Source organism: Rhinoderma darwinii, chromosome 4 (assembly GCF_050947455.1).
Source record: "Rhinoderma darwinii isolate aRhiDar2 chromosome 4, aRhiDar2.hap1, whole genome shotgun sequence".
In the NCBI taxonomy this organism is placed as follows: domain Eukaryota; kingdom Metazoa; phylum Chordata; class Amphibia; order Anura; family Rhinodermatidae; genus Rhinoderma; species Rhinoderma darwinii.
The window spans coordinates 40,570,719-40,596,931 of NC_134690.1; the positions used below are offsets into that span (position 1 = coordinate 40,570,719).

Genomic DNA, 26,213 nt, shown 5'->3' on the forward strand with positions numbered 1-26,213 from the left:
GATGTATGGGGTAGGTATATTATGACTTTGCAGGTGAGGTGACATATTTAATGCCTCGAGCAGAAGGTATATGGAGATGTTAAATAATTTACAATAAATAAGATCATGTAAGTGGCAAATGGATTATTGCTTTATTATAGCCAAGGGCTGGGGTGGAAATGACATGATGTGCATGCCTTAAGGAAGGAGGAGGTCACTCTGGGGACGGTAGAAGGGCACTATGCCCCTCAGGTTATCTGCATGCTGGTGGGAATGATGAGAGCCCTCCACTTCTCCATGGTTACTCTACAAGGCTTCCCAGGCATCTTCCCAAAATTTCCACTATTGCAATTTAAAACCAACAGGAGGCGCATCAGGTCAACCCTGTCCCACCACACAGGAAGAAGAAGGGACATATGGACATGGGGATGGTGATGATGCATTTGTGGCCCTAGGTAAAATATTCCCACCGCCATACATTTTACAACCATTGTTTCTATCTGGTGAATTAATAAGATATAGATGTGCAGAGGTAGCTGTGGAATGAATAACCCCATATGACATCCATATATCAGCCCCCATACCACATGGCGCAGTACAACAGTACAAGGAATGTATTTACTGGACTGTACTATACTTGCAGGCAGATAATTGTATACCTGTTGCTGATCATCTAAAAATAAAATAGGCTAAAATAAAATAAATCATCTATATACCTTATACAGATGTAGCAGAGCGGAGGTTGGCATCTCTTACAATTCATGATAATAACTCAATGTGCTAAATGTGGCTTTACATGGGACTGCAGGTAAAAACTTCTGAGTTATCTTCAAGTCAGTCACAGAACACAAAAAAGTTGTATAGTGTAGCTCTGCTACATCCCTATGTACCTAAGTACTTATCACATTATATAACATGTTTTTATAGTACAGTCTGGGTGCTTCAATAAGTTACTTGGAATGACCCTATAATGTGTTAGATGATGTGTGCCATGTGTTAATTAATTTCCATCCAGCTGTACACAAAATTATAGACAGACAGAGAGACAGAGAGACAGACAGATAGATAGATAGATAGATAGATAGATAGATAGATAGATAGATAGATAGATAGATAGATAGATAGATAGATAGATAGATAGATAGATAGATAGATAGATAGATAGATAGATAGATAGATAGAATTTGTCTTTCCTAATAGAAATCCACCAGTGTGCAGGTGATATACTTCACTGCACCATATCCTCTTTTGCAACTGTAATACCAGTTTTTTTAAACAGTATCACTATCTATCTATCTATCTATCTATCTATCTATCTATCTATCTATCTATCTATCTATCTATCTATCTATCTATCTATCTATCTATCTATCTATCTGTCTGTCTGTCTGTCTATCTATCTAATATCTTTCGATCTCATATCTATCTATCTATCTATCTATCTATCTATCTATCTATCTATCTATCTATCTATCTATCTATCTATCTATCTATCTATCTATCTATCTATCTATCTATCTATCTATCTAATATCTTTCGATCTCATATCTATCTATCTATCTATCTATCTATCTATCTATCTATCTATCTATCTATCTATCTATCTATCTATCTATCTATCTATCTATCTATCCATATCTCATATCTATCTCACATCTATCTTTCTTTCTTATATCTATCTAATCCGATCTCATATATATATATATATATATATATATATATATATATATATATATATATATATTTATTTAAAATGCCCCCATGATTAGGAGAATATGCTCTTAATAAAAAGGACTATAAGACTCAGCATGCCCTGCAGATCACTAATACTAGGTAACTTTGGGACCTGCTATGGATACATAAGTCACATCAGTAACATAATGACAAGTTAACAAGGTTTTGTATGTGTTGGAGATAAATCCGGGTCTGCACCTGTGCAAGTGTCCCCCAGCAGCACCCATTATATTAGAGGGAGACTCACCTTGCTCCTGGTCGACAAAGCTGGTGACAGTGTTGGCCCCTGCCCTTTCCCTGGTCACATTGCCAGGTAGTCCTCTGTGCCCAGAGCTGGACATTTTCTTGTATAGGGCCAGCATGTATTCATGGGGCACCACTGCACCCTTTGCACTGGATTCCTTTCTGGAGGTGAAGTGGTTCTGGATGTCCCTGTGTAAAGTGCCAAGTGCATGGCTAGCTGGCAGTGCCCTCCTTGCAGCTTGTCTTTGTGAAGAATAGGGGAGCACTGCTGCAGCCTGGGGGCTCTGCCCAGCCCAGAGCCAGGCACTCCACAGCCCCAGACACAGAGCAGCAGCCTTCCTTAGATCCATTTTATCAGTGCACTCTGCTAGGGAATGAGAGACTTGGAGGGGGTATGATGACTTTGGGAACTCCCTGTTGCTTTTCTAAGATTGTTCTTATAACCTGTCAGTGGGAGTCAATTCAGATAGATGAGGGCGCCCTCTGGTGGTCAAGAGCTGGAATTGACATACATTTGCTACCTGCAAATGAATGATGAATCAGATAGTACTGGACCATCTCAAAAGGACAGGGGATTATTTAACCCTTTAGTGACCAGGGTCTTGATGAGCTGTTGCCTATGGATGAATATTCCAATATTAAAATATGATATTTGGGGCACTCATCAAAGGGATGCAAAACTGTACATTGACTACCAGCAAAAAAATGTATAATAACTCGTGTGAATATGTTCTGGGATTGCACAGATAGCAGTTATTTAAAAAAAATATTAATATATAAATTAAAACAAATTATATATTTTTATATATATATTAGACCCGGGCTGGATGATGTCATCGGAGCAGACGCATGCATAGATTATAATGAATTAGAAGTCACATGCAGGTACATTTTAATAAGTACATGCAGTTTTCTGTGATTTTGGTTCGGAGCCTTATTCCTAAAATTGCAATGCAATATTGCGTGAAAAAAAATTGACGGCCATTTGAAATATTTGAAAGATATTTCGAATTGTTTTTGCTATTGTGATATCAAGGCGCTTTCGTGTGACTACATAGGAATACATTAGGAACGATCTTGCACTGTTATCATATGAGCACGATAATGGCGCCAGGAGGTGACAGATAAGACCTGCGTAGAGAAGTGTTTCTTAGGCAGAGCATTACGGATCCTGTAATAAAACTCTGGTCACCTTAACATTGTAACAGATCCAGATGGATCCCATTAATTTCTAATGGTTCCGTCACAATTCCGCTATTGTATTCTGACCATCAAAAAGCAACAGAAACCTGAGCCTTAGGCCTCGTGCACACAACCGTAAGGGTTTTCACTGTCCGCAAATATGGATCTGACAACTACGGATACACATCTGTAGCCGTCCGCAATTGTGGAAATGTCCATAGACTTCTATGAGCGAGTCCGTGCCGTAATTGCGGACAGGAATAGGATATGTTCTGTATTTTACACATCATTTCTACGGCACGAACACACATCCGTAAATATACGGAAAGGTTTCCATGGCCAATAGAAATGAATGGATCCACAATTTCATCCGAATTATGGATCTGTAATTGCGGATGAAAACTACGGCCGTGTGCATGGGGCCTTAGGCTTTGTTCACACTGGCATCATGATTCCCGTTGCTCTGGTAGGGGAGAATAGAGTTTCTGCTGCCCCATTCTGCTCGCTAAAAAAAAAAAGTAAATCCGATAGATCATACTTCAATAGGATCCAATGCAAAATAGATAAAAATGTAAGAACGGAACCTGAGACACCAGTGTGAACAGAGCCTAAGATGAAACATTTCATACAGCAGAATATGTATGTCCAGTGCAGCCTGATGACAGATGATGTGTCAAACTTGCTGGAAGAATTATCTGATGCCTTATATACTGCGGCTGCTCTTTATTACAATTATTCTATGTTGGGTGTTCCCCAATATACAGGGGTACACCCGATACAACTTGGGTTATTATTGTGAACATGGCACCTGTACAATTTGCACCATTTTTCCTGTAAGAAAATTTTTACAGCTATGCGCCAAGGTGCAGTCTTAGACCCAACAGCTGTGATGTCATAATAGAATGGCGGTAGTTGTGAGGTCATGTGATCACAGATTAGTCCAGGATGCAGCACTTAGGAGGTGGCCATAGAATTACTCTTATTTGTCTTTTGATCCAGTACTGTGGAATATAACAGCAATCGGCTGAGAATATTCCAATCCAAACATTACATTGTACTGACGGACTATGATCCTAATAAAGTTTCTGCACCTTTATGGAGTTTAAAGGGGTTGTCTGCTTTGGTCAATCTTTTTTTGTTACAAGGGTCTCCCAGGGTGTCCCAGCAAGCAGCTGTAATTTGTGAGAGAACCTGGCTGTAAGTTTTCAATTTCACAGCAGCGCCACCACAGGACAAATGAAGCATTACAGTTCCCAGTGAAATCAATGGGCTCCCCATGTAATAAACGGACATGCTGGGTCCTCCAGGGAGACACTCTTGATAGCTTCTCTCTATTATGACTAACAGAGTGGGTCCTGAACAGGGTCCAACCTCTATTAATTCAGAATTCCTTAAAAGGGTATTTGAAAATTGATATTGTAAGACAACTTCTTTAAGGTTATCGCAGATATTTGGACCTCACAGTCTGATCATTTTCAGGATTATCAAGAATAGGTAAAGAGATCATCTGTCTGTGTCTTTATTTGGATATATTGCAATCTATTAATTTTTTTTAGGTTATTTTATTTATTTGTTTCATTGTCTAATTTACTCATTGATTTTAGAGAATGCTTTTATAAATATATTCTCTACCAGTAGGGGGCAATATAACAGATAAATTACTAGGTCCTATTGGATGCCCGGTGTCTCCCTAGACCTCTGATGATCTCATTGGACGAAACCATTAAAGAAAGCTCTGAGATCTGTGTAAATAGTTATTGAGTGTCCAGATGATCCCCCAATTACTATTCCTGGGTGCTTCACAGTATGTCACTGGCATGGGGTAAAGGTTGTTGTGGGTTAAAATTATATTAATTGCCTGGTAAATGGAAATGCTGGGATTTGTAGTTATAAAGTAATTTGCTAAAGCTTTTAAAAAAACAAATTTTCTAGGACTTTCTGTTAGTCTTCCCACTGAAGAACACAGCCTTCTCCATGCCTGAAATGACTGATAACAGGGAGCCATAGATTGCATTGAATTGCAAATAGAGATAAGATGGAGTTTAGGTTTAGTGTCTTAAAAAGGGGCACTTCTACCTTCACAGGATATGCCCTAAATGTTTGATAGGTGTGGATCCTACCTCTGGTCCTGTGACCCTCATTTGCCAATTCAGGCTGGCCACATTCCCCATAGAAGTCAATGGAGAGGAGGTCACGCTAAGGAGTTATAGAAAGGGCTGATCAAGCAGTGCCCTGTAACTCCCATAGACTTCAATGGGGTAGGTCACATGGCCACATCTCCAGCAAATGGGGGTCATAAGACCCCGTTCTTCCAATAGGTGAGGTTTATAGAGGTGGGACCCGCACTAAATAAATTATTTATGGCATATTCTGTGGATATGCCATAAATGTTTAAGATAAGAATACCCCTTTAATTACATTTTGTTTAATTATTTTTATGGTCAAACAAGGTTTTTACACGCAGTTTTATTTCCCAGTGTGAATGGGATATCTTAAAACCTCATTCAGTACTATGGACCATCTGCTCTCCTCTTCAAACATCTGCCTGTGGCCGAGATACTGCAAGGTATGAACAAGCCTGTACTGAATATATATGATATTCAGTATCCAGTACAGACGATGCAACTGAATGTTATAGCAGGCTGCAGGTTAGATAAATTTATCAGAAAGTCTAAATGATTTGGACTATATCATAATCTGCATGGCTCTGTAACATGGATCCTGGAAATAAAAGGGTTAATAGTATGTAATCATCCACCAGACAAAGCTGCCTGGGAATCTTTAGCAAGTATTAGTGTATTTTAAAAGCCCACTAGTCATAAGAGCTGCCTATGCTTATTAAAGGGGTTGTATACTTTAGCCAATCTTTTTTTGTTAGGAGGGTCTCCTGATCACAGGGTGTCCTGCTGCGGGGACCTTCAGCGATCAGTTGTAATCTGCTGGGGAGCCCTGCAGTAAGTGTTCAGTGTTTCCTGCAGTGCCACCACAGGGGAAATAGGGAATTACACAGTTTTTATTGAAATCAATGGGCAGTCCATAGAATGCATCGGGGTGCCAGGTCCTCCAGGGTGAGAGATGTTTTTTTGTAACTGCACTTTTCTGGTTAATGGATGGGGGGTCCTGTATCTATTAACTCAGAATGACATAATAGGGTATATGAAAATGTTTTCTAAACCAGACAAGCCCTTTAAAGCGTGTTCTCACCTAAAATAGGAAACAAATCACTATTTAATATAAGTCAGCCAATACTATCAAGTTGTTAGAAATCCTCTTCAGCTATCAGTTATATCTGTTTCTAGGTAAACTGGTTCGCTGTCTAGCTGGGCAAATTTACCACCCAGGAGTCTGGGAAAGATTAGCTTCCACTCTTCTGGAAAGACTTTATACAAGATTTTGGAGCGTCTGTGGGAATTTTTGCCCATTCGTCCAGAAGATCATTTGTGAGGTCAGACACTGATGTTGGAGGAAGGGGCCTGGCTCGCAATCTCCATTCTATTTTATCCCATAGGTGTTGGATGGGGTTGAGGTTGGGGCTCTGTGCGGCCAGTCAAGTTCTTCCATACCAAACTCACCCAACCAACCATGACTTTATGGACCTTGGGCACTGGGACGCAGTCATGCTGGAACAGAAAGGGGTCGAACCCCAAACAGTTCCCACAAAGTTTAAAACTACAATTGTCACAAATGCCTTTGTGGGCTGAAGCATTAACATTACCGTTCACTGGAAATAAAGGGCCAAACCCTGAAAAACAATCCAAGACCATTATTCCTCCTCCATCACACGTTACAGCAGACACTATGCATTATGTAGGTAACGTTCTCCTGGCATGCAGGAAACCCAGATTCCTCCATCAGACTGCCAGATAGTGAGACTAAATTCATACCTCCAGAGAACACGCTGCTCCTTAGTCTACTGGTGACGGGCTTTATACCACTCCAGCCGATGCTTGGCATTGTGCATGGTGATCTGAGGCTTGTGAGCAGTGACCATGGAAACCCATTTCAAGAAGCTCCATGCGCAGAGTTATGGTGCTAATGTCACTTCTAGAAGTAGTTGGGAACTCTGTAGTGAGTGATATAACAGAGAAGAGGTGGTTTTTTACATACCACGCGCTTTAGCACTCAGTAGCTCCGCTCTGTGAGTTTGCGTGTTCTACCGCTTCGTGGCTGAGCTGTTGTTACTCCTAGATGCTTCCACATCACAATGATAACACTTACAGGTGACCAGGCAGTTCTAGCAGATAATAATAGCACTTACATGTGACCGGGGCAGATCCAGCAGATAATAATAGCACCTACAGGTAACCGTGGGGCAGATCTAGCAGATAATAATAACACAGGTGACCAGGGCAGATCTAGTAGATAATAATATCACTTACAGGTGACCGGGGCATATCTAGGAGATAATAATAACACTTACAGGTGACCGGAGTATATCTAGCAGATAATAATAACAACAGTTACAGGTGACCGGGGCAGATATAGCAGATAATAATAGCACTTACAGGTGAATGGGGCAGATCTAGCAGATAATAATAACACTTACAGGTGAATGGCGCAGATCTAGCAGATAGTGATAACACTTACAGGTGACTGGGGCAGTTCTAGCAGATAATAATAGAACTTACAGGTGACCGGGGCAGATCTAGCAGATAATAATAGCACTTACAGGTGACCGGGGCAGATCTAGCAGAAAATAATAGCACTTACAGGTGACCGGGGCAGATCTAGCAGATCACAAATACCACAAACTGAAATGTTGCAAAGGTAGCATCCTATAACACTGCCACATGTCATTGAGCTCTACATTACGACCCATACTATTAGTAACTTAATAGTTAGGAGGGGTGCCCACATACAATTTGGATATATAGTGTATCATGGAGTGGTATCTCTGGGTAAGCATAGGACTGCAGAAAAACATACTGCAATATGTGGACTAAACCAAAGCAGTTAAATGACAAATTCAGCTCAGTTACAGCTATATGTGTTGACTGAAGTATTTGCAGGACCTAGCAATGAGAAACGTCAATTTATTTTACCTTGTTGGATACATCTGACATCAGGATGAATCGAACAAATTTAATCCTACATCAATGGGAGTTAATAGGTGCTGGATGATCAAATATTCTAGATTATCAAATGGCAATAGAAAATTATATCCTAATTTACCTGATTTTGGATTAATCAATGGCGGATTAATGGAATTTCCATATATCTATACAGGGTGGAAGCTTGTATACTAGATATATGGTCTCTTTTGCACTTTTAACCCCTAAAAGGTGTTCCATTTCTCTTACTAGCATTAGGTTTGAAGGTAGAGGTCCGCTCTGAAGTTTTGGAATTTAGGGTACAGCCTCTTGGTTTATAAATAAAACGTCTTTAAGAAGCCTTAGTAAATCAGCGCAGTGTTAACAGCTTGAGCATTGTGCGTTTTATCTCACGTTGGAAACACTTAATAAGACAATAGGCCGAGATCCATTCCATCCAGAGACGTTTGTTTGTTACAGCTCATAGAACAAAGAAGGACTAAATCAGGGCAGTCGTGTTAATGTTTATCTTCCATTCTTTCTGCCCTCGGTAAAAATCAGATGTTTCCTTGGGCCCCGATTAAAATAACAAAGTGTAGTGTTTGCAAGGATATCGTTCCGTTCCGTGTTCCTCAGCCCCTCTCTGGGTCTGTCTGTTAAGATTTCTTAAGTAATGCGAAAACAAGCCCTGAGTAATTTATATTATTTCATGGAATGTGCAGCTTTTACCCAAAGTAAACATTCCTCTCAAACAATCATTTATTAGTATGTTTCATGCTAATTCGGGCTGGAATTCTGTCCCGGGTCCTATATCACAGGTGCTGCGCAGTTATAAGATCAGCCAGTACTACAGCCAACTAGACTTTCTCTGTCGGAGGGGGTACGTGCAGGGCCGGGGCATGCTGACCCAGTAAAAGTGCAATGACTTGAGCCGAAATCCAAAAATCATAAAAAAGTCAAAGATACGGAACGTAATAAAATGTATTTTTTGTAACTACAATCATAAATAAAACAATTTAGAGCCAGAAACATAAAAAGAGGAGAGAGGTTGATGGTTCAAATCATGACAACTCCCATCCCGGGAGAGGAGGACCAGGCGCTTGTCCTCTTCCCATCCCTAGGGTGGTAGGACCTACAGACTGGCTCCTTTTCTCTTGTTTGTTAACACTGTGGCACATGTAGACATCGGGAGACTTGTTCTCTGTGGACATCAATGAACCACTTAGATGTGATTGGAACCAACCTAAGCAACCTTTGTAGTGGTGCCTTTGCTCTGGGAGAGGGGCATTCTGATTATGGTACATGCCACAGCATGGAGAGGAGGACCAATTGCTTGTTTTTCTGCACTTCCCATCCTTTGTAGAAGAGAAGGGTGATAGGACCCATTGGAAAAGTGTATTGTTAGATGGGCACTGTAAAGCATCTGCCAGACACAGCTTCTGTGTCGACGCCCGTGGTTAATCAGGCTGCACCTGCTCCTAGGTCTGATAGAATGACTCGATCTGCTACCACTCAGGCTGGTAGGCTCAGGAGTGGGAGAACCTATCACAGCCTGGCCAGACGGTTCTAGCTCCCGCCCTCGGCCTCTTTATACCTTCATTTCCTGCTTGTCTTTGCCAGTGATTATTTCCTGTTTCCTGGCTCTGCTGCTCCTGCTATTATTATTGACCTTGCTTCATTTTGACCCTGACTTTACTGACTACACTCCTGCTCTGTGTTTGGTACCTCGTATACTCCTGGTTTGACTCGGCTCGTTAACTACTCCTGTTGCTCACGGTGTTGCCGTGGGCAACTGCCCCATTTCCCTTAGCTTCTGTGTACCCTTGTCTGTTTGTCTGTCATACACATATTGAGCGTAGGGACCGTCGCCCAGTTGTATGCCATCGCCTAGGACGGGCCGTGCAAGTAGGCAGGGACTGAGTGGCGGGTAGATTAGGGCTCACCTGTCCGTCTCCCTACCCCGTCATTACAGGCACTGCTTGATTTTTCTAGGTTCTTTGAAGCACATATGGAGGTTTACAAATCTGATATTTACATATAGGATATAAGGTTGGAGATCGAGTGAGGAGTCTAAACTGTTACTTTGCCTTGGAGCCCATGTAGTAGCATCTGACTCTTAATACACGTGAGCGTGAATCATTTCTCCGGGACTGGGATTTCTATAACATATTCTATACTTGTCACCATAATCCCTCTGCTACGTGTCAGATTGATAAAATCCTATTATAATCCCAACTGCACTTTCACCATTGTCGCAACACAATTCATAATCCACTTGATGATCGAATCCGTAAAACATTCTGGAAATGATTAATCCACTCACTGATTGGATAAGGTGCATCAGAGCTCTGATTGGTTAATTACTTTAAGTAATGAGGTCAATAAACTGATTGGATAATGAAAGCAATAACAATTAATTTTGTAGTTCCCCACCACAAACTGATCGCAGTGATCGGGGTGGTAGATCCTCTGGTGGGACATACTGCAATTAGATTTTTATCACTGGGGGACTGCAAGTCAAATGATTATTTACCTGCAGGGTCACTTACAGGAGCCCATTCAAATTAATGGCCAGCCATTGATTTCCAGGACAGACAGAGGAATTTGGTATAGTTTACTGCACTGGCTAATGGGAGAGGGGGGGGGGGTGTACCACTTGCTATTCACTGACATTGCAGTTCTAGTAACTATGATACAAAAGTTACAGTGGCTTATGTTCTCCTGTATGCAAAATAGCTCTCTTTCAAGAGGAAGAAAACTGTCTCTCTATAGTGCATCCTATAGGTGACTTTCCTGTAAGTCAAAGATCTTCTATAGAGCCTTGAAACACGGCAGCATTATTTCTAAGTTGTTGCCCCTCATCAGTAAAGAGTACGGTTCTGGTTGGCTGAGTGAGATGCCTTTGGAGCAGCTCTTGCAATGTACTGATTTACCTAGCAGAGATCCAGCTAATAGGGAGTCTTAAGGGCTACCGGTTGTTCTATCTGCAAGGAGAATCAATACATTCAAAGAGCTGCTTAAAAGTCATCTCACTTATGCAATCAGAAACCTACTCTGTACTGATGAGGTGCAATAACTCCGAAACCGTGCTGTCAACAGTTGGGATGTCTCTGGTTTGGCGATCAGCTTGAGCCATGATTCAAGGCTCTAAAACAGGGGTCTCAAGCACGCGGCCCGCGGGCCGCATGCGGCCCCTGGGGCTGTCATCTGCGGCCCGCGGGACACAGAGCCGCTAGTATCGGCTCTGCTCCGAGACTCTGGAATTCTCTGACATCGTTGTCCACATATGAACAGCAATGTCTGGGGCTTCCCCAGAGCCGGAGTCCCGGGCAGAGCACTAGTACAGGCTCTGCTCCGGGACTCTGTGGAATTCCCTGACATCGCTGTCAACATATGGACAGTGTGTCAGGGTCTTCCCCAGAGCGGAGTCCCGGGCAGAGCGCTAGTATTGGCTCTGCTCCGGGACGCTGTGGAATTCCCTGACATCGCTGCCCATATATGGACAATGTGTCAGGGTCTTCCCCGGAGCGGAGTCCCGAGCAGAGCGCTAGTATCGGCTCTGCTCCGGGACTCTGTGGAATTCCCTGACATCGCTGCCCATATATGGACAGTGTGTCAGGGTCTTCCCCAGAGCGGAGTCCCGGGCAGAGCGCTACTATCGGCTCTTCTCCAGGACTCTGGGGAATTCCCCGACATCGCTGCCCATATATGGACAGTGTGTCAGGGTCTTCCCCAGAGCGGAGTCCCGGGCAGAGCGCTACTATCGGCTCTTCTCCGGGACTCTGGGGAAGCCTCTGAAATCGCTGTCCATACATCGACAATGAGGTCAGGGGCTTCCCCAGAGCAGGAGTCCCAGTCTACAGGGGGCACTGCTGTGGCGGCATCTACAAGGGGCACTGCTGTGGCGGCATCTACAGGGGGCACTGCTGTAGCAGCATGTATGGGGGGCACTGCTGTGGCAGCATCTATGGGGGGCACTGCTGTGGCGGCATCTATGGGGGGCACTGCTGTGGTGGCATCTACAGTGTGCACTGCTGTGGTGGCATCTACAGGGGGCACTGCTGTGGTGGCATCTATGGGGGGCACTGCTGTGGCGGCATCTACGGGGGGCACTGCTGTGGCGGCATCTACGGGGGGCACTGCTGTGGTGGCATCTACAGGGGGCACTGCTGTGGTGGCATCTATGGGGGGCACTGCTGTGGCGGCATCTACGGGGGGCACTGCTGTGGCGGCATCTACGGGGCACTGCTGTGGCGGCATCTACGGGGGGCACTGCTGTGGCAGCATCTACAGAGGGCACTGCTGTGGCAGCATCTACAGAAGGCACTGCTGTGGCAGCATCTACAGAGGGCACTGCTGTGGCAGCATCTACAGAAGGCACTGCTGTGGCAGCATCTACAGAGGGCACTGCTGTGGCAGCATCTACAGAGGGCACTGCTGTGGCAGCATCTACAGAGGGCACTGCTGTGGCAGCATCTACAGAGGGCACGGCTGTGGCAGCATCTACAGAGGGCACTGCTGTGGCAGCATCTACACAGGGCTCTGCGGCAGCATCCACCGAGGGCACTGTGGCACTATCTAAAAAGGGGCTGCCCAATCTTGACATGTGTGCTAACTGAGCCGCCGGACTGCATTTAGCGACACTTAAACTGGAAAGCTGGATTGTTGAAATAAGCACGTGGAGAAATCTCTCAAATTTTAAACCTAGCGGTATTATTATAGTAATATAGTGTTAAAGTAGTTCAAATAACGAATTGATTAACAATAATTTTGTATTGTATCAAATTTGAACGTAATGCGGCCCGACCACTTCACATTTTTTCTGTATGCGGCCCACTTACCCGGCCGAGTTTGAGACCCCTGCTCTAAAATGTGTCAGACACTGACTTACAGGGTAGTCACCCATAGGGGGCACTGGAGAGACACTTTTCTTCCAACTGGAGGAGAGCTATTTTACATACTTTTTTCCCAAGGAGCATTGCTTTTAAGATTCCCTACCAGCTGGATCTCCGCAAGGAGAATCAATACCTTCCAAGAACTCTCCTGTAGAAAGAGAGATGTGTGGTATGAGCTTCAGTTTTCATATGTAGGTCATTGATAACTGAAAAACTGGACAAGTGTTTTTGCTTCTCGGCCTTTTGGCTAAGATCAAGTGTAGTACCTGCTTAAGCTGAGGTTAGTAATCATCCCTGATGGTGGATAGCACCCCATCATAGAGGGATGACAGAACACCGAGGTGAGGGCAGGGAACCACAACAGTCATCGATCTGATGTATGCACTCGGTTTAAAGGTACCATTTGTAGGTGACCAGGCGACCGCCGAATTGAGGTTGGGTAGTTTGGAAGCCTGAGTTGCTATGTGCCCCAGGGCTGGTGACCCTGGGGTGCCCTAACTCACTGGGGGTGAGATCCCACTGAGTGAAGGCACATTTGCATGCACTCTCTTTCACACTTCTGAGCACACCCCTTTATTTTCCTGGCCTTCTGGCGGGGAGATGAGGAAATTTTATACCTGGTAGATGTCCAGGCTGTATCACAGCACACATCCACTTATTTAATTTTGTTTTTCACTGTGTGTTTGTCACAGGATTTCGGATGCGGTGCCCTTTTGGGACCCTTCCAAGGTCTGGAGGGAAAATGTGTGGCCTTCTAGTTCTGTTTTCCCCTGCAACCCGGCCTCCATTCTTCGGAAGGGAGGTGCAAGTAGAAGCAGGCTCCAAGGTGGACACTGGGGTGGCTGCCCAGGTAGAAGCCTTGGAGGGTTCTTGGGTCTCCCTGAGCTCCGGCAAGGGGGGATCCTCCATCCTCTTGGCCTAAGGCATAGAGGGTCGGGGAATGGTTATGCGTGGCCTTTCTCTTTTAAGTGAAGGGCTGCGATAGACCGCGTCCTTGTGCACTTTTTGTGTGGCACCCCTGCACTTTTTTTTTTTTGCACCTGGGTGATAAAAAGCACGGCTCGGGCTTTAAAAAAGTAAAAAAATAAACTGGACAAGTGTTTTACTCCCGCTAGCCTGGCATTGTGCCGACTGCCACTTCTGTGGGTTATATTACTACTGTGATGAGTTTATTGTTTCCTTCCTATCAGTGGAAAGCGGAAACATTGGATAAGAAGACAAGATGATGTCAGTGAATCTGGATATTGCATACAACACAATACATGGTTCACATTACATTTATTCTTCTGACGGTCTCAGAACTGGAAATATATGAGATGGTGAGCATTGGGGCAGGGATTTATCTAAAATTCCTAAATAATCCCATCGAACAACACTATAGTTTCTCCCAGCCCATAATGATTGATAAGAGAGCTATACAGGTTTAGAAAAATGTGTCTGCTTTCTTCCAAAAACAGTGCCACACCTGCCCACGGGTTGCATGTGGTATTGAAACCCCATTAACCAGTTGCGGCTTTAGGACAAGCATACTCGTGCTGCTGATCGTGGGGACACAACAAGTGTCCCTGTGCGATCAGGAACAGGGCAAAGGCTGTAATACATAGCTGCAGTCCTACTCTAATGTGGAGATCAAAGAAACCTCTAATCTACGCCGTTTAACCCTTTGAATACTGCGATCAGCAATAATCAAGGAATTTAAGGGAAGAGACTAAAGGGACAAATCCCTTTGATCACATCAAAAAGATAGAATCAAAATAAAAAATCCCCTTATGGGAATATAAAAAGAAGAAAAAAAAAAGAGTAAAATGAATTTAAATTAAAAAAGTAATGTTAAGACAAAAATCATCAAAAAAAATCCCACATAATCACGCTTTTTTACAAAAAATAAACTTTATTATATACGTTTAATAATATACCTATATTTGGTATGGTCACGATAGTAACAAACTGTACAATAAATTTATGATGATCGGTGTATGCCGTAAAAAACAAACAAAAAAACAGCAACAGAATAGGTTTTTTTTTCTGTAATTTTGCCAAAATAAAAAATATATGTAAATTAAATGCTAGTGTCTATGTACCTAAAAATGGCACATAAATAAAGTACAACTCGTCCTGCATAAAGCCTCATACAGCTCATAGTCGAGGATGCAACGAGGAAAAATAAAAAAATTGTTCCCATCCTCGAGGGGTTGGAGGTGTACTTCACTAAAAACTTTAGAAATGTAGGTGAGACTGTAGGAAACTCCTTTATCCTTGCTGTATCCATCCCACAGTCACAGTGGTTCAGGATACGGGGTGCTGTTTGTTGTGGTCCTCACACTGTAGAGCTTCTATAGCTGTTCCTGCCACTGTACCACATGGTGTTATTCTTTTTTTGACTATCAAAATATTAACTTTGCGGAATCAAGTAGTCAAAAATACATATTTTGACCAGTTTTGTTACGGAAAGAAAACTGATGTTCTCTGAATGTCACAGGCAGGCACTGGATATAGTTCAGTTCTACAAGAGTGAGGATCTCAACAAACAGGCAACCAAACAAACAAACAAACAAACAAACACACAAACAAACAAACACAAACCAGCACAAACAAACAAACAAACAAACAAACACACAGACACACAGACACTCAACTAAACAAACAAACAAACAAACAAACAAACACACAACCACAAACAAACACACAAACACAAACCAGCACAAACACACAAACAAACACAAGCACACAAACAAACAAGCAAACACACAATCACTCAAACAAACAAACAAACAAACAAACAAACAAACACACACAAACACACAGACACTCAAACAAACACACAAACAAACAAACAAACAAACAAACAAACACAAACCAGCACAAACAAACAAATAAGCACACAGACACTCAAATAAACAAACAAACAAACAAACAAACACACAACCACAAACCAGCACAAACACACAAACAAACAGGCAACCAAACAAACAAACACAAACCAGCACAAACAAACAAATAAACACACAGACACTCAAATAAACAAACAAACAAACAAACAAACACACAACCACAAACAAACACACAAACCAGCACAAACACACAAACAAACAAACAAACAAACAAGCAAACACACAATCACTCAAACAAACAAACAAACAAACACACACACAGACACTCAGACAAACACACAAACAAACAAACAAACAAACAAACAAACACAAACCAGCACAAACAAACAAACAAACAAACAAACAAACACACACACAGACACTCAAATAAACAAACAAACAAACAAACAAACACACAACCACAAACAAACACACAAACCAGCACAAACACACAAATAAACACAAGCAAACAAACAAGCAAACAAACAGAACTTGATATCTCAGCTTCCTGAAGTGTGACATGAGGGGGAAGAGGGATATAGTGCTGAAGTAGTTTCCTATATGAGTGGTTTTAGGTTTTACATTTGCTGATTCTTGTTGAGCAGAACTCAAGTGCATTTATAACTCACCTGCATTGACCTTTCTGAGTAGAATAAATCAACATCCCAGAATAAACAAACCGTACCCTGCAAAATAGAGGAGTAAATGTAAGGGCCCGGTATGTCGTAAAGTGGTGGGGTAGCTGCTCAATGTCGGAGGTGAAGGAGCTTCATAGAGATCTAGTACAGGAATTCTCGATAATTCCGTCGTTCGCAGCAATCTGACTCACGCGGCTACCACACTGCCTGAAACAATTATATTAAACATAAACAGACCGCTCCGGCTTACGCTGCCTGTCGCTACAGTGTTCCAGTCTTCTATTACATCACTGGTTTCTGAATCAATCACTTGTTAAGGATGGGTAATCTAGACAATCAGGCCCAAAAAGCCACCCGCATCGGTGTTAAAGGGGAAGTTTACCTCTAAGGTCCATTAGATTGAGTACTCGAAATGCTACAAATCTATAGTAAGATGTGACCGCGTATACAATTCTCAGGACAAGCACTGAAAAGGACATTCTTTGTATATAGCTCACCTGGAGACCCCTATACAAAGCCATGTTCTCAGCTGTGATCGCCTAAACCAGAAGTCTGAGGGTATGTTCACACGCTGTTTTCAGGCGTATTTCGGGGAGAAAATGCCCTGAAATATTCCTGAAGAAACGGTAGCTAAACGCCTACAAACATCTGCCCATTAAATTCAATTGGAAAAACTACGTTTAGTTCAGACGGGGGTCTTTTTACACTGCCGGTTTAAAAAAAGGCGCATAAAAAAAGAAGGAGCTTGTCACTTCTTGAGCCGTTTTTGGAGCAGTTTTTCATTGTGTCAATGGAAAAACATCTCCAAAAACATCTAGAAAAACACCTAAAAAAAAAACGTTTTCAGCTTCAAAAACGTCTGAAAACCAGAGGCTGTTTTCAGCCGTTTTTGACTCTGCATGTGAACATACCCTTAGGGCACGTCCAGACGTGGCAGTTTTTCCGCTGCAAATGTTGGTGCAGATTTGGGCCAATTACGCAATGAATCTGCACCAACATTTGCATATTTGACAGGTAATTCAGATGTTGCAGAAAACACAGCGGACTTGCCACAGATTTCAGTTTTTGCATTGCAAAGGCTGAAATCCGCAGTGAAATTCCGTTTCTTCTCCGCAACGGAGGGAAAATGCCGCACCGCAGCCTATGGTCCGCAGCGGAGTGTTCCGCAACGTCTGAACTAACTTGCCTAAAAATGTATTGAAACAATTCCGCCACGTCTGGACGTGCCCTTAGGCTGTATTCACATTCAGTATCAACATGATTGGGATTTCTGGTTTTATGATAATAATGAAAAGTTATGCAACTTTCTAATATACTTTGTGTTTTATTTCTTCACAAATTTTAAGATCTCTGCTTGCTAACAGTGATTGGGAGCATTTTTGTTTTTATCCAGATGCTGAAAACCAACCATCACATTACCTCCACCATGCTTGACAGATGGCGTCAGGCACTCTTCCAGCATCTTTTCAGTTGTTCTTCGTCTCACAAATGTTCTTCTGTGTGATCCAAACACCTCAAACTTCGATTCGTCTGTACATAACACTTTTTCCAATCTTCCTCTGTCCAATGTCTGTGTGCTTTTGCCCATATTAATCTTTTCCTTTTATTAGCCAGTCTCAGATATGGCTTTTTCTTTGCCACTCTGCCCTGAAGGCCAGCATCCCGGAGTCGCCTCTTCACTGTAGACGTTGACACTGGCGTTTTGCGGGTACTATTTAATGAAGCTGCCAGTTGAGGACCTGTGAGGCGTCTATTTCTCAAACTAGAGACTCTAATGTACTTGTCTTGTTGCTCAGTTGTGCAGCGGGGCCTCCCACTTCTCTTTCTACTCTGGTTAGAGCCTGTTTGTGCTGTCCTCTGAAGGTAGTAGTACACACCGTTGTAGGAAATCTTCAGTTTCTTGGCAATTTTTCGCATGGAATAGCCTTCATTTCTAAGAACAAGAATAGACTGTCGAGTTTCACATGAAAGCTCTCTTTTTCTAGCCATTTTGAGAGTTTAATCGAACCAACAAATGTAATGCTCCAGATTCTCAACTAGCTCAAAGGAAGGTCAGTTTTATAACTCCTCTAAACAGCAAAACTGTTTACAGCGGTGCTAACATAATTGCACAAGGGTTTTCAAGTGTTTTCTAATCATCCATTAGCCTTCTAACACAGTTAGCAAACACAATGTACCATTAGAACACTGGAGTGATGGTTGCTGGAAATGGGCCTCTATACACCTATGTAGATATTGCATTAAAAACCAGACGTTTGCAGCTAGAATAGTAATTTAGCACATTAACAATGTATAGAGTGTATTTCTGATTAATTTAATGTTATCTTCATTGGAAAAAACTGTGCTTTTCTTTCAAAAATAAGGAAATTTCTAAGTGACCCTAAACTTTTGAACGGTAGTGTATACAGCAAAAACGTTTTCGTGGCGCATTTTTAACTGTCAGTGAGTAAATTAAATCTCTGCCTCCTGTGAGCAGGTGTTAGAGTTGCGCCATTTCCTCCTGTTTCACATAATAAATGTGGCCTAAACGACATCTCCTTGAAAACATGCGCACTTTTGGCGCTTAGTAAATCACAAATTCTACCACTAAAATCGACATTATCACTTGCAAAATTTTAGCATCGCAGTGTACGCCAGAACATGGCAAATACTTCTTAATAAATGTGAGCCTGTGTATTTTAGCTTTTTTGCACTTCTCCACAATTCTGCAGGCGGCCCAATTACATTCCTTAAAGGGGGTGTTCACTTTCTACAATCCCTTTTTTGTTAGACGGTTCCCGAAAAAATAAGCTGGGCATAGGTTTTCCCGCTGCTGGGACCCCCAGGGATCGGCTGTAATCAGCAGAGGAACCCTGCAGCAAGTGTTTAAATCTTTTGCAGCACCTCCACAGGGGTATTAAAGTATTACATGGTGCTCATAGAAATCAATGAGCTGTCTGTATAATGCATGGACATCCTGGGTCCTCCAGAGAAAGAGAGAGATTTCTGTTCTGGCTACTTTATGGAGTTCCCAAACAAGGAAACCCCCTATCCTAGGATGTCCTAACAGAGTTTTTATACCCCTTTAAGTTTTATAAAAGTTTTATAAAATATTTAATGCTAAAGAAATAAAAAATAAAAAATCTCTTGCACAACTCTGATGAATAGTCACCGATGAATCCCAAACTATTTATTGGCTTCAGTCTTCATATTAATTACCATACAAGACATGAAGAGAAAAAAACTTCCAAAGAGCTTCAGGTTCCACCGACTTATTGTAGGCTGCGCACATTTGTTTTTTATTACCTCCATCAGAGTTAAAAAGCCCAGGAATATTCTCTATAAAGAGTATCGCATATCCATGAAGAGCCATCAGTTCACTTTGTAGCTCCACCACGTCCACTATTCATCATTAGGACAGAGCTGATGGTAATTGGAAACATTAAACATTACCTGATTATTTATTATTGTGCCATGTGGCCTTAAAAAGCATGAGTCCCGCCATCTTCATGCCATTTGTTTTAGTATAGCGCCATCTACTGTCCAAACTAAGAATCTACCTTTGCCTGGCAAAACTTTTTAAAGTGTAACTAAACTTTTAAAAAACTTTTGACATGTCAAAAGTTTTGATCGGTGGGGGTCCGAGTGCTGAGACCCCCACCACACAATCGGGTGAGCGCTGTGCCGCTTTGTTTCTGATCAACTTTCCTCGGAGTGGTATATGGGCTCAATAGAAAGTCTATCAGTCCGTACACCACTTGCTGGGCTTTCCTCGGAAAGCCGATCAGAAACTAAACGTTACAGCGCTTACCCGAGCACTTCTGCTGCTTCATTTTAGTGAAGCATCCTCACCGATCAAAACTTCTGACATGTCAAAAGTTTTTCAAAAATGTAGTTACCCTTTTAAGAAAATGCTAGTTTTTAAATCTTTGTCGGCACATTAAAATTCTAATGATCCAGACCCCTGTCATCAGATTGGATTATGAGATTTTCTGGATTATTGAATGAATAAAAATGTCATACATGTGATTACCAGTATATACGGCTGGGTTCACACTGCGTTTTTTGTTGTGTTTTTAACGTGCATGTTTTGTTTTTTGTTGTCTTGGTTGATGAGTTCTCATTAAGGGACATGGGAGTTAATATACAAAAAAATATAAGTTAAAAATGCAATAAAAATTAACAGTGTGAACTCAGCCTGAAGGCATCTGCCATATTTGCATAATTAAGTGCAGTTAAATACTGTATCATCATCACTTATAATAGATAAAACACATACAGTGTATATTACAATCCAATCATTAACCCCTTTTGTCATGTGTATACCCAGGCCATTGTCACTATATTATAAAATCATAACAAACATACCTGATATATTAATCCGTCTTATTATTTAAACGCACAAATGGGTGAGGTATGGGATCCACTTACCTATCAAAAGGTAATCTTGGCAGAGTCACCAATGGCCTCCCACCAGTCACATCATATCTATTGGCGCACGCGTGCTGTATTATCCACTTACATTGCTTGTGCTGGTGTACCCAGTGCTGTACTGTATGTGTTTTATCTATTATATATGTAGATGCTAATATTTAATTGCCCTGAATTATAAAATTATACTGGTTATCACATGTGGACTGGAACCTTGCAATCTTACAACATGGGTGAAAAAATTATTTTTGGGATTTTATACAATCGATAGTGCAGCGATATGTAAAGGACGACTGAGACATATGCACATTCCACTCGAATGTTTATACTGCCATACAATACCAAATAACACTACCATACAATACCAAATAATACCACCATACAATACCAAATAATGTCACCATACCATACCAAATAATGCCACCATACCATACCAAATAATGCCACCACACAATACCAAATAATGTCACCATACCATACCAAATAATGCCACCATACCATACCAAATAATACCACCATACAATACAAAATAATGTCACCATACCATACCAAATAATGTCACCATACCATACCAAATAATGCCACCATACCATACCAAATAATACCACCATACCATACCAAATAATACCACCATGCAATACCAAATAATGTCACCATACCATACCAAATAATACCACCATACCATACCAAATAATACCACCATACAATACCAAATAATGTCACCATACAATACCAAATAATGTCACCATACCATACCAAATAATACCACCATACCATACCAAATAATACCACCATACAATACCAAATAATGTCACCATACAATACCAAATAATGTCACCATACCATACCAAATAATGTCACCATACCATACCAAATAATACCACCATACAATACCAAATAATGTCACCATACCATACCAAATAATACCACCACACAATACCAAATAACACTACCAAACAATACCAAATAATACCACCATACAATACCAAATAATACCACCATACAATACCAAATAACACTACCATACAATACCAAATAACACTACCATACAATACCAAATAACACTACCATACAATACCAAATAACACTACCATACAATACCAAATAATACCACCATACAATACCAAATAATACCACCACACAATACCAAATAACACTACCAAACAATACCAAATAATACCACCATACAATACCAAATAATACCACCATACAATACCAAATAACACTACCATACAATACCAAATAACACTACCATACAATACCAAATAACACTACCATACAATACCAAATAACACTACCATACAATACCAAATAATACCACCATACAATACCAAATAATGCCACCATACAATACCAAATAATACCACCATACAATACAAAATAATGCCACCATACAATGCCAAATAATACCACTACAATACCAAATAATACCTCCATACAATACCAAATAATACCACCATACAATACCAAATAACACTACCATACAATACCAAATAATGCCACCATACAATGCCAAATAATACCACTACAATACCAAATAATACCACCATACAATACCAAATAATGCCACCATACCATACCAAATAATGCCACCATACAATACCAAATAATGTCACCATACCATACCAAATAATACCACCATACCATACCAAATAATACCACCATGCAATACCAAATAATGTCACCATACCATACCAAATAATACCACCATACAATACCAAATAACACTACCATACAATACCAAATAATGCCACCATACAATGCCAAATAATACCACCATACAATACCAAATAATACCACCATACAATACCAAATAATACCACCATACAATACCAAATAATGCCACCATACAATACCAAATAATACCACCATACAATACCAAATAACACTACCATACAATACCAAATAATGCCACCATACAATGCCAAATAATGCCACCATACAATACCAAATAACACTACCATACAATACCAAATAATGCCACCATACAATGCCAAATAATACCACTACAATACCAAATAATACCACCATACAATACCAAATAGCACCACCATACAATACCAAATAATACCACCATACAATACCAAATAATGTCACCATACAATACCAAATAATACCACCATACAATACCAGTGTATTAGCTTTCATGCTCGATCGCCGTTCCATTCATACGGGGGACACAGGGACGCCTGTTTTCGTGATTAGTGGGGGTCCTTCTGTTGGGAAAACCACTGATCAGACACTTATCACGTATCCTGTGGATAGGTAAGACGTTTCAATCTTGGGCAACCCCCTTTTTAACACACTGTTCTATCTTCTTCCTTAGTAGAGTATTAATAAAGGGGGTCGCAATTCAGGCAGTGTGTATTATGTTCAAGGGCACAAAGCATATTGAACTGAATTTTCAGATTTGGTTATATACCTCATATCCCCATATCATTTGTGTTAAATGTGGGGGCCCAGGAGTGATTGGCCAGTCTGCTCTTTATGGGAGGGATATGTCCTTGTAAGGCTGAGTTCACACGAGGTGGAAACGCTGCGTAAAAGCACTCAGCGTATCCTCCATGTGAGCCACAGGAAATCCCGGGCAAAATAACACACCAAACTGTGGTGCAGTTTTTCAGCAGGAATGTCCGCTGCAGAAAACTGCTTGCTGCATTGGCCGGCCTCCTAGCAGACCAGCCTCCTGGGATGATGTTTCTGTAATTGGCTGCAGTGGCAGTCACATGGGATGAAATGTCATCACAGGAAGCTGGCCTTCTGGCATCATCCAGGCTGGCCTCCTGGGAAGACGTTTCATCCCATCTGACCGCCGCTACAGCCTGTGATTGGCCTGTGACTTCTGGGTAAGTATAAGATTTTATTTTTTTCTGAGTTGTGGTTTCTGCGGCGGAATCTCTGTGAATCCGCTGTTGTTTGCTGTGGGTTTTACCTCCCCATTGAATTCAATGGGGAAAACCCGCAACAAACTAGCTGCGTTTATGCAAATATAATTGACATGCCGCGGAATAAAATTCTGCACCGCAGGTCCATTTCTGAGTGTTTTTTCCGCTTAGTATTTAAGCAGTGTGTGAATGAGATTTGTTATATCTCATCCACTTTGCTGCTAATGTATTTGCTGCGGACTTTCCGCAATGAATTCCGTTGCGGAAAATCCACAGTATTTATGCAACATGTGAACTGACCTTACAGCCCATTATATATCCTTTCTATGAAAAGATAAATGGCCAATTGATCCACAATTGCAGCTTTTGTATGACAATGCATAGAAAAATCAAATTGGTGTGGGTACTGTCTGACATTCCCACTCCCCCAACTTAATACTATTACTCTATAACACTTACTAGAAAGTTGCAGCAGCGTCTGTCTGTGTGTCTCTCTCTGCTCCCTCCTCCTTTCTCCATAGACTTCTATGGGCAGCTGAAATCTGATCCCTCAGTGAAACGGTAGTCCGTCTTGTCTTGAGGAGTCGGAAAAAGCAGTATTCAGAGTGAACATTTAGGAGGGAGGGGAAGCCTGATAAGTGGAGAAAGAGGTATGTATCTCTAAAAATATATAATATAAAGTTTCTTATATTCACTTGTACTATTTATTTATGCAACGTTTGTTGAAAAGTTAGTGATGATTTAAGATAGAAGTTAACCCATTTGGCCAAAACAAAACCGTATTAATCCAATGTGGACAATTTGGTGACCTGACCTGTTGCTAGATGGCTACCCATCCACATTGAGGCGATGTCTAGAAAGCTCAACGATTGCAGAGACTATATTTCCTCTATAACTAATACCAACAGGAGGCTCCTTATATATGGATGGTCAGTGGATGGTCTTATATATATATGTCATATATAATGCTGGCCACACTATAGTCATGTGTTCTCGGTGCGGCTTCTTATTTCTCTGCAGCTGCCAATGCAGGGCTAATGTAGTGTTCCATGGCACCCAGTGAAATAAATGGGCAACCATGTAATATATATTGGTGCTCCTAGAAGGGGCATGATGTCCATATGCCCTAATGGGTTTAAGTCAAACACTACTTCCGTCTGACACACCTGTTGGGATTTTCAGTCACAGCAAAAAGCTGCACCCAATGTCTCTGTAGGTGTCATGTCATGGATACATTGGGCCTCATTTTTTAATAATGGCGTAATTTGCTCTGGTGTTTTCGGAAAGGGAAGAAGGCAAGAATTGCACCTCATTTATTGAAAGGTACACGTCATTTGTACATGTCTGCCTGCTATGTGCAGCCGTATATTTGCAACCAAAATGTGCCCTTTTTTTCTACTATGACCGTTTGATAAATGTGGCGCAAACTAAAGGTATGTTCACACTGCTTATTTTCAAGCTGATTTTGGAGTGTAAACGACTCGTTTTAACACTCTAAAATACACCTGAAATGAGGCTTCAAATAGTTTTCTATTGATTCTAATGAGATGATTTTTTTAACGGTACTGTTCACGTGAGGCATATTTTTACGCTGCTCAATTCAAAAAACGCCTAAAAAAAAGTCACAAAGGAAACCTCAAATTAAAAAAAGCTTCAAAAACGCCTTGAAATTAGTGTCTGTTTTCCCTTGAAAACAGCTCCAGGATTTTCAGCCACTTCTTTTTGTACGTGTGAACACGTCCACTTTTCTTGTCAATTTTGGCAAGAGAGGAAAAGAATTGTGACAATGTATGCATCTCATCCAGGAGCTCAATAGCCAGAGCAAAAATGGGGCCCCTTGGCAGTGCCAGTTTGTCCCGTCACACCTCACCATCTTGGGACAGGATGGACCAGAGCTTGTTGCCCCTTCACATTTTTGTGGGAGAGAAGGGTGATATTACCCCTGGCCTTTTCCCTCTCATTTGTTTGCTAATGTTGCTGTGAATTTAGGGAGTGTGCCCCGGCGGGTCTCCACGGCTCATAGGAAAGGGGGATGGGGCCAACCCTTCTCATGGGCCACATAGCTGCTGCTTCTGTTACTTACGTCCTTTTTGGTGTTGTAGACGTATCTGTTTATCTCTAGTCTTGACACTGGAACATGTTGACTATAAATAGCAGATATTTCTAGTACAAAGCGTCCCTTCAAATTCAAGGACCGTGTGGGATATAAATGGTTAAACAAGTTTACTAAGCCTTATGTCTACATTACTAGTCCATGTCTGTCTATTTTTTAACCCTGTGTACCCGCTGCTCCGTCTCCTTGCAGTGACTCAGGCAGAAGGGTAAATATTGGAGTCTATTTTGACAT

The 26,213-nt window shown here is 41.6% G+C and overlaps 1 protein-coding gene and 1 pseudogene across 1 annotated transcript in view; one reads left to right on the plus strand and one right to left on the minus strand.

The window, feature by feature from the left end:
• GDF7 (growth differentiation factor 7) overlaps window positions 1-2,306 on the minus strand; it is a 14,811-nt gene extending 12,505 nt beyond the window's left edge. The window contains exon 1 of the mRNA XM_075863867.1: window positions 1,961-2,306. Coding sequence (XP_075719982.1) covers window positions 1,961-2,306 — 346 coding nt within the window. The remainder of the gene's footprint in view (window positions 1-1,960) is intronic.
• Window positions 2,307-13,290: 10,984 nt separating this feature from the next.
• LOC142761473 (U2 spliceosomal RNA) lies at window positions 13,291-13,379 on the plus strand (annotated as a pseudogene).
• Window positions 13,380-26,213: the final 12,834 nt, after the last annotated feature.